This window comes from Balaenoptera ricei, chromosome 4 (assembly GCF_028023285.1).
Source record: "Balaenoptera ricei isolate mBalRic1 chromosome 4, mBalRic1.hap2, whole genome shotgun sequence".
Taxonomy (NCBI): domain Eukaryota; kingdom Metazoa; phylum Chordata; class Mammalia; order Artiodactyla; family Balaenopteridae; genus Balaenoptera; species Balaenoptera ricei.
Window position 1 is genome coordinate 29,748,022 of NC_082642.1, and position 10,145 is coordinate 29,758,166.

The 10,145-nt window shown below is 42.8% G+C and overlaps 1 protein-coding gene across 1 annotated transcript in view; it reads left to right on the forward strand.

Annotated features, from left to right (window-relative positions):
• Positions 1–8,906, forward strand: part of OXNAD1 (oxidoreductase NAD binding domain containing 1) — a 54,681-nt gene extending 45,775 nt beyond the window's left edge. The window contains exons 7-9 of the mRNA XM_059921942.1: positions 6,193–6,435; positions 7,183–7,291; positions 7,965–8,906. Of these exons, the coding sequence (XP_059777925.1) occupies positions 6,193–6,435; positions 7,183–7,291; positions 7,965–8,119 (507 nt within the window). The 3' untranslated portion in view covers positions 8,120–8,906. The remainder of the gene's footprint in view (positions 1–6,192; positions 6,436–7,182; positions 7,292–7,964) is intronic.
• Positions 8,907–10,145: the final 1,239 nt, after the last annotated feature.

The following is a 10,145-nucleotide window of genomic DNA, read 5'->3' on the forward strand; positions in this document are numbered from 1 at the left end:
GTATATATGTACCACATCTTCTTTATCCATTCGTCTGTTGATGGGCATTTAGGTTGCTTCCATGACCGGGATATTGTAAATAGTACTGCAATGAACATTGGGGTGCATGTGTCTTTTTGAATTATGGTTTTCTCTAGGTATATGCCCAGTAGTGGGATTGCTGGGTCATATGGTAATTCTATTTTTAGTTTCTTAAGGAACCTCCATACTGTTCTCCATAGTGGCTGTATCAATTTACATTCCCACCAACAGTGCAAGAGAGTTCCCTTTTCTACACACCCTCTCCAGCATTTGTTTTTTGTCGATTTTCTCATGATGCCCATTCTAACTGGTGTGAGGTGATACCTCGTTGTAGTTTTGACTTGCATTTCTCTAATAATTAGTGATGTTGAGCAGCTTTTCATGTGCTTCTTCGCCATCTGTATGTCTTCTTTGGAGAATTGTCTATTTAGGTCTTCTGCCCATTTTTGGATTGGGTTGTTTGTTTTTTTAATATTGAGCTGCATGAGCTGTTTATATATTTTGGAGATTAATCCTTTGTCTGTTGATTCGTTTGCACATATTTCTGAGGGTTGTCTTTTTGTCTTGTTTGTAGTTTCCTTTGCTGTGCAAAAGCTTTTAATTTCATTAGGTCCCATTTGTTTATTTTTGTTTTTATTTCGATTACTCTAGGAGGTGGATCAAAAAAGATCTTGCTGTGATTTATGTCAAAGAGTGTTCTTCCTATGTTTTCCTCTAAGAGTTTTATAGTGTCCGGTCTTACATTTAGGTCTCTAATCCATTTTGAGTTTATTTTTGTGTATGGTGTTAGGGAGTGTTCTAATTTCATTCTTTTACATGTAGCTGTCCAGTTTTCCCGGCACCACTTACTGAAGAGACTGTTTTTTCTCTTGTATATCCTTGTCTCCTTTGTCATAGATTAGTTGACCATAGGTGCGTGGTTATATCTCTAGGCTTTCTATCCTGTTCCATAGATCTATGTGTCTGTTTTTGTGCCAGTACCATATTGTCTTGATTACTGTAGCTTTGTAGTATAGTCTGAAGTCAGGGAGTCTGAATCTTCCAGCTCCATTTTCTTCCCTCAAGACTGCTTTGGCTATTCGGGGTCTTTTGTGTCTCCATACAAATGTTAAGATGTTTTCTAGTTCTGTAAAAAATGCCATTGGTAATTTGATAGGGATTGCATCGAATCTGTAGATTGCTTTGGGAAGTATAGTCATTTTCATAATGTTGATTCTTCCAATCCAAAAACATGGTATATCTCTCCATCTACTGGTGTCATCTTTAATTTCTTTCATCAGTGTCTTATAGTTTTCTGCATACAGGTCTTTTTTCTCCCTAGGTAGGTTTATTCCTAGGTATTTTATTCTTTTTGTTGCAGTGGGAGATGGGAGTGTTTCCTTAATTTCTCTTTCAGGTGTTTCATCATTAGTGTATAGGAATGCCAGAGATTTCTGTGTATTAATTTTATATCCTGCTACTTTACCAAATTCATTGATTAGCTCTAGTAGTTTTCTGGTGGCATCTTTAGGATTCTCTATGTATAGCATCATGTCATCTGCAAACAGTGACAATTTTACTTCTTCTTTTCCAATTTGTATTCCTTTTATTTCTTTTTCTTCCCTGATTGCCATGGCTAGGACTTCCAAAACTATGATGGAATATTACTATTGATGGAATATTACTCAGCCATAAAAAGGAACAAAATTGGGTCATTTGTAGAGACATGATAAGATCTAGAGACTGTCATACAGAGTGAAGTAAGTCAGAAATAGAAAAACAAATATCATATATTAACACATATATGTGGAACCTAGAAAAATGGTACAGATGAACTGGTTTGCAGGGCAGAAATTGAGACACAGATGTAGAGGAAACTATGTTTCCTCTTTTATAGCTGTTAACAGTTGCCTTACGTATTGAGGTGCTCCTGTGTTGGGTGCATATATATTTTTAATTGTTATATCTTCTTGGATTGATCCCTTGATCATTATGTAGTGTCCTTCCTTGTCTCTTGTAACATTCTTTATTTTAAAGTCGATTTTACCTGGTATGAGTATTGCTACTCCAGTTTTCTTTTGATTTTTCTTCAGTTTTTCGCCATTGAGAATGATGTTTGCTGTGGACTTGTCATATATGGTCTTTATTATGTTGAGGAACGTTCCCTCTGTGCCTGCTTTCTGGAGAGTGTTTATCATAAATGGGTGTTGAATTTTGTCAAAAGCTTTTTCTGCATCTATTGAGATGATCATATGGTTTTTATTCTTCAATTTGTTAATATGGTGTATCACATTGATTGATTTGCGTATATTGAAGAATCCTTGCATCCCTGGGATAAATCCCACTTGATCATGGTGTATGATCCTTTTAATGTGTTGTTGGATTCTGTTTGCTAGTATTTTGTTGAGGATTTTTGCATCTGTATTCATCAGTGATATTGGTCTGTAATTTTATATTTTTGTAGTATCTTTGGTTTTGGTATCAGGGTGATGGTGACCTCATAGAATGAGTTTGGGACTGTTCCTTCCTCTGGAATTTTTGAAGAGTTTGAGAAGGATGGGTGTTAGCTATTCTCTAAATGTTTGATAGAATTCACCTGTGAAGCCATCTGGTCCTGGACTTTTGTTTGTTGGAAGATTTTTAATCACAGTTTCAATTTCATTGCTTGTGATTGGTCTGTTCATATTTTCTGTTTCTTCCTGGTTCAGTCTTGGAAGGTTATACCTTTCTAAGAATTTGTCCATTTCTTCCAGGTTGTCCATTTTATTGGCATAGAGTTGCTTGTAGTAGTCTCTTAGGATGCTGTGTATTTCTGCACTGTCTGTTGTAACTTCTCCTTTTTCATTTCTAATTTTATTGATTTGAGTCCTCTCGCTCTTTTTCTTGATGGGTCTGGCTAATGGTTTATCAATTTTGTTTATCTTCTCAAAGAACCAACTTTTAGTTTTATTGATCTTTGCTGTTGTTTTCTTTGTTTCTATTTCATTTATTTCTGCTCTGATCTTTATGATTTCTTTCCTTCCACTAACTTTGGGTTTTGTTTGTTCTTCTTTCTCTAGTTCCTTGAGGTGTAAGGTTAGATTGTTTATTTGAGATTTTTTCTTGTTTCTTGAGGTAGGCTTGTATTGCTATAAACTTACCTCTTAGAACTGCTTTTGCTGCATCCCATAGGTTTTGGATCATTCTGTTTTCATTGTCATTTGTCTATAGGTATTTTTTTATTTCCTTTGACTTCTTCAGTGATCTCTTGGTTATTTAGTAACGTATTGTGTAGCCTCCATATGTTTGTGGTTTTTATGGGTTTTTTCCCTGTAATTGATTTCTAATCGCATAGCATTGTGGTCAGAAAAGATGCTTGATATGATTTCAATATTCTTAAATTTATTAAGGCTTGATTTGTGACCCAAGATGTGATCTATCCTGGAGAATGTTCCGTGTGCACTTGAAAAGAAAGTGTAATCTGCTGTTTTTGCATGGAATGTCCTGTAAATATCAAATCTGTCTGGCCTATTGTGTCATTTAAATCCTGTGTTTCCTTATTAATTTTCTGTTTGGATGATCTGTCCATTGGTGTAAGTGAGGTGCTGAAGTCCCCCACTATTATTGTGTTACTGTCGATTTCCTCTTTTATAGCTGTTAACAGTTGCCTTATGTATTGAGGTGCTCCTATGTTGGGTGCATATATATTTTTAATTGTTATATCTTCTTCTTGGATTGATCCCTTGATCATTATGTAGTGTCCTTCCTTGTCTCTTGTAACATTCTTTATTTTAAAGTCGATTTTACCTGGTATGAGTATTGCTACTCCAGTTTTCTTTTGATTTCCATTTGCGTGGAATATCTTTTCCCATCCCCTCACTTTCAGTCTCTGTGTGTCCCTAGGTCTGAAGTGGGTCTCTTGTAGACAGCATTTATATAGGGTCTTGTTTTTGTATCCATTCAGCAAGCTTGTGTCTTTTGGTTGGAGCATTTAATCCATTCACGTTTAAGGTAATTATCGATACATATGTTCCTGTGACCATTTTCTTAATTGTTTTGGGTTTGTTTTTGTAGGTCCTTTTCTTCTCTTGTGTTTCCCACTTAGGGAAGTTCCTTTAGCATTTGTTGTAGAGCTGGTTTGGTGATGCTGAATTCTCTTAGCTTTTGCTTGTCTGTAAAGCTTTTGATTTCTCCATCGAATCTGAATGAGATCCTTGCCGGGTAGAGTAATCTTGGTTGTAGGTTCTTCCCTTTCATTACTTTATATATGTCATGCCACTACCTTCTGGCTTGTAGAGTTTCTGCTGAGAAATCAGCTGTAACCTTATGGGAGTTCCCTTGTATGTTATTTGTCATTTTTCCCTTGCTGCTTTCACTAATTTTTCTTTGTCTTTAATTTTTGCCAATTTGATTACTGTGTGTCTTGGCGGGTTTCTCCTTCAGTTTATCCTGTATGGGACTCTCTGCACTTCCTGGACATGGGTGGCTATTTCCTTTCCCATGTTAGGGAAGTTTTCGACTATAATCTCTTCAAATATTTTCTCGGGTCCTTTCTCTCTCTCTTCTCCTTCTGGGACCCCTATAATGCAAATGTTGTTGCGTTTAATGTTGTCCCAGGGGTCTCTTAGGCTGTCTTCATTTCTTTTCATTCTTTTATCTTTATTCTGTTCCATAGCAGTGAGCTCCACCATTGTGTCTTCCAGGTCACTTATCCGTTCTTCTGCCTCAGTTATTCTGCTGTTGATTCCTTCTAGTGTAGTTTTCATTTCAGTTATTGTATTGTTCATCTCTGTTTGTTTGTTCTTTAATTCTTCTAGGTCTTTGTTAAACATTTCATGCATCTTCTCGATCTTTGCCTCCATTCTTTTTCCGACGTCCTGGATCATCTTCACTATCATTATTCTGAATTCTTTTTCTGGAAGGTTGCCTCTCTCCACTTCATTTAGTTGTTTTTCTGGGGTTTTATCTTTTTCCTTCATCTGGTACTGAGCTCTCTGCCTTTTCATCTTGTCTGTCTTTCTGTCAATGTGGTTTTTGTTCCACAGGCTGCAGGATTGTTGTTCTTCTTGCTTCTGCTATCTGCCATCTGGTCGAGTTTTTTTGTAAAATGATTTAGGGTCTAGTCTCAGATCGCTGCAAACCAGTTTTCACCTGCATGTACGTCCCATGGGTCACTTAGAAGTCTGTGCAGGGCAGCCCTGTGCATCACAGAGACTGGTGTGCCGCCAGACCAGCTCTCTGACCTAAAAGCCCTCGTTTGCCTCATTTGCTGATTGCTGTGCTGTAAATACTCCCACAGTGGCTGGCATCAAACTACCAGTAGAAACTGGCCCACAAAATTCCTGCAGATTTAACCATCCGCTTAGTAGGAGCCAGCTTCGGGGCACCACTGACTTCACAGGACATCTGGCGTCTCTGGCCCTGCCCTCTAAATGCCAGTTGGATTCCCCAAATCATCATGACCTGAAAAAAGTGTCACCACAGATTTCCAGAACAGCTCCCTCAGGGGCAGTATCGCCCCCACGGAGAACCGGTGCATTCAGCTCTGATGGTATCTGTGGTGTAAGTGACCTCACCCAGTTGTAGCTGCTGTACCTGGGTGGGTGTAAGTGGTACTCGCGCCCTAGGCCGGAACCTCTGGCTGCCCGTCCTGCTCCAGGGAGAAGCTGGCAGCCCTGAGCAGGAGCGCGGTGCTGGCCTCAGCCTGTGGAGCAGCCTGGCAGTGCGGGTCCGCGGGCTCCCTCCTGGCCGCCAGCAGGGAGCCCGCGGACCCGCACTCCCCAGCCCTGAGGAGCCCAGGGTAGCCCCGTCCCGCCTCTCAGCTCCAAGGCTTGAATCGGAACACAGGAGCACAGCTCAGAAGAGGACACTCATACTTCAGGGCCGTCCCCTGGGCCCAGTGCCTCTTTGCACAACCCAGTTAGTTCAGCACCTGAGAAGTTAACAAATGGCGGGATTCCTGAAGCGAGCCTCCGTTTCTCAATACCAGAATGGCTGTGCAGCCTGCATCATGAAGATGGAGGGGCATATGGCCTGTATAAGGCACAGGTGGGATCAATTCACGGGCCCTGCGAGAACTGAGAGCAAGCTGTAAAAATGGCCCTAAAAACTGACCAAAATATAGGAGGTGGATGCACTCTGCTTTCCAAAGGAAGACCATGGTTTAAGCCCTTTGCTACAAAGCATTAAAGGCTCATTTCTCTCCCCCCTCAGTGTACACTGGACTCGGAAGTGGCCGTGAGAGTGGGTGGAGAGTTCTTCTTTGACCCTCAACCTGCAGACACCTCTAGAAACCTTGTGTTGATTGCTGGAGGAGTTGGAATTAACCCTCTGCTTTCCGTCCTGCGGCATGCAGCAGACCTCCACAGAGAACGGGTGAACAAGGGACGTGGGTATGAGATTGGAACAATCAGACTGTTCTACAGTGCAAAAAACACCAGCGAGCTCCTGTTCAAGGTAAGGGGGGAGTGTGTATCCCATAGCTTGCTGTGAGCAGACTCGCATCGTGGTGTTAGTGTCCACGGACCTCTCTTGTCTCCATTCCGTCTTCTCTGCAACAGTTCAGAGGCTTGAAAGGCTGAATCATGTTCAGATGAGGCCCAGGACAATTAAAAAAGCTAGTGCTGAGGAGGTTCCCAGTGCGGTGACAGGGAGAGGGCAGGGCTGGCGGCTTGAATCAGGAGGTGGATGAGCAGAAAAGTCAGCGTGGCCCTAGGGTTCCCCAGAGAGTCACGAGGACTATGGGTGGGCTCAGATGGCACAGGAGTAGGTGAGACCCAGCTGGGTATATGAAACCCCCATCGGTTGCATCTGTGGAAACTAAGTCCATTTGACAAGAGAAGGGTTTCACTCTGGGTTGCTTTGCAGCTGCAAAGAGGAACAAAAGAACAGAAACAGTTAAAAGACACAACTGTGGTCAGTGAAACTGCTGCTTAATTGCCCACGCCTGAGAAAAAGGAAAAAGAAAAAACTCCCGGAGAGTTAGTAATATGCTTGTTAGCATATTCAGATTTCAATTAAAGCCAAATAGCCCTCTGTACTCTGAATGCTCTGGCCTGCTCGGCTGCAAACAATATCTCTCTAAGTAGAGAGCGGAGCGGCAGACGTGTGCAGAATGGCAGTGGTGGTTCAGCGTCCCTGGGGGTGCACATCTGTTTTGATTTTTTTAAATTGTAGTGTGACCAAATATGTTTGACATTCCAGAAAAATATCCTTGATTTAGTAAATGAATTTCCTGAGAAGATTGCATGCAGTTTGCATGTTACCAAACAGACTACACAAATCAGTGCAGACCTCAAGCCATACATCACGGGTGAGTCCCCTAAGATGTTTTGACTGTATCCACACCGTTATTTTGTGGATGTGCCAGTTGGTTGAGTGTAGATGCTTTATTGCTGGGAGTTGCTGGCTGGGAATGTCACTACTTGGGGAATTGAGAGACAATTCATCATGGAAAAATACGGAGAGGTTAGTTGGATTTACTTCTTATATACAGATCTCCTGCTGCCCATATTAAAAATTTATTTTCTGCATTTTTTAGGGGACCTTTGCGTCATCGCCGTAGTATGCATACAAAGAATTATACTCCGGCTTTGACTGAATCAATTCCATTTGCCATTAATAGTAATTTAAATTTCTCGTGGTTTCCCCTCCCTGGAAGGAGTTCTCACAAAGCAGTGTATTTACTTTGCTGAAGGCAGTTTTGAATCTCTCCCAAAGATCAGTATGCTCCCTGGCCCCGTGTGGAGAGTGCATTATGATCAGCTGCCCTCATTGCTTGCCGTGCGTTCAGGAAACCTGGAGACGCGCTCTCTGCTTGGGTCCGGCCTGGACGCCAGCAGGAGCCGGCATACTGATGACTCAGGACGCGACCCACTGAGCTCAGTTACTGAAGATAAACACTGTTGCCGAGTTGTGGTTAGTCCTTCCTCTTTTCAGTACAGACACGTCTGGCTTAAATTGGTGTTTATTCTGTTTTTTGGTAGAAGGAAGAATAACGGAGAAGGAGATAAGAGATCATATTTCGAAAGAGACCTTGTTCTACATTTGTGGCCCACCTCCCATGACAGACTTCTTCTCCAAGGAACTGGAGGGCAGCCACGTTCCCAAAGAGCACATCTACTTTGAGAAGTGGTGGTAGGGGGCAGGCGGAGGTGCAGAAGGGTGGGATGGAGGTCCACAAGGACAGGGACAGACAGTACACTCTGTGATTCGTGGTGGATGAATTTACCTCTACCCAGTCTTAGTTTTTAAGGCTGTGAACTCAGTGACCAGTTGGAGAAACAAGAAAAACCAGCTGACAGACTTAAATGATAAACTTTTTGCAAAAACTTCATTGATTAAACTGATTTTCACAACGTTGACTTTCTTTTATGAATAACTGCTTGATTATCTCATGATGTACCTCGAATTGGTCAATAGGGATTTTCTTTCCCCTTAAGGGAAAAAAAGACATAGACTTTTATTCAGTCATATGAAAATATGGTTTTGTCTGTGAAATGTAAGCTATCTTTAAATTATTTGATAACAAACTATATATCTTATGTTGAATAAATTTAAACGTAATTTCATTTGAAATGCTTTATTATATTTAATGTCTTAGGGACTTCCCTGGTGGCACAGTGGTTAAGAATCCACCTGTCAATGCAGGGGACACGGGTTCAAGCCCTGGTCCGGGAAGATCCCACATGCCGCGGAGCAACTAAGCCCGTGAGCCACAACTCCTGAGCCTGCGTGCCACAGCTGCTGAAGCATGTGCGCCTAGAGCCTATGCTCTGCAACAGGGGAAGCCACCACAGTGAGAAACCTGCACACCGCAAGGAAGAGTAGCCCCTGCTTGCTTCAACTAGAGAAAGCTCACGCGCAGCAACAAAGACCCAACGCAGCCAAAAATAAATAAATAAATAAAAATTTAATGTTTTAGTTTACCTTATTGTGGCCTGCAGCCTTGCTTCTTCAGAAGTTGGGTTTGGAAATAGAAAATTATTAGGAAAACTGCTTTAGGGAATTGAACATCCAGCATATTTGCTTCATGTTAATAAACATCCTCAGTATGTATCCTAATTGTTAGTTTCTTCTCAGATGAAACCTTTCCTGGGGTCTGTGTCTTGGCCACCTGCCTCAGTGCTACATGTGGGAGGCGGCTTCTTGTTTGGGACAAAGGCAAGGATGACTGCCATGTTCCCTGTTGAATCTGCTTTTAGTGGCTCGGCTGACTGGCTGTAGAAATGTGCTTAGGATTGATTAGGGGATACAGAGCCAATTCCAAACCCTGTTCCTCTGCCTTTTATTTCATTCTTTTGCCAGGGTTGTTCCTGGCACAGCAGCATCTCCCATACCTGTTGAGTGACTAAAAGAAAGCAACTACCATTTAACCCCTTGCTAAGCCTGGGGTTGGGAGGTGGTCCTCAGGATGCATGGAGAGAGTGGAGAGCATCGTCCCAAGGCTGCTCTGGTGGAACTGCTAGATAGCAGACTTGACTTCTTATCTTTGTTTAGAGTTTTAAAAATCTGAAAGAAGTCCCCAGGCTCAGGCCAGGCCCTCCTTTCTGTGACAGGCAGTCTCGGACCATGGCCACTTTCCTGGAGAACCCCATGAGATAAGGGGGGTGCGGGAAGAAGGGCAGACCAGAGCTGGAGGTGCAGGGGTCCGTGGAGAGGATTCTGTTCTCCAGCTGATGAGAGAGGGCAGGAGACCCTTTCTCCTCTCTGGGGTTGCGGGTCTCACGGGGACTCCAAGGCTTAAACACATCACTGATTTATGGGGTCTGGTGACGGCTAGCATCACCATTCTAGCCTCTGCCCTGTTTTGAATTTTGTTAAGTTTTAAGCAGGGATCATTTGTCAACTATTTCAATCCCAGATTTGAATTCCGTAAGAGGAGAGGGGGACCCTTGACCCGACAGGAATATCAGAGTCCGTTCAGGGCAATGATCGTCACCATTTCAGAGGTGAGGGGAACATGAGCTCTGGCCTCCCTAAGGAGCCCTGAGTCACCCGTTGGCCCCAAGGTGTCCGGGCCAAGGGCTGGCCTTGAGGGCGGAGTGCTCAGAGGAGCAGAGCGTGATGAGATTCAAGGGTGCGGGAGCCCCGAAGGGCTCTTCTGCCCACTGGCCAGGGCAGCTGGTAGGGAGGAGACGCCCCGGTACCAAGAGGGAGTCCGCCCC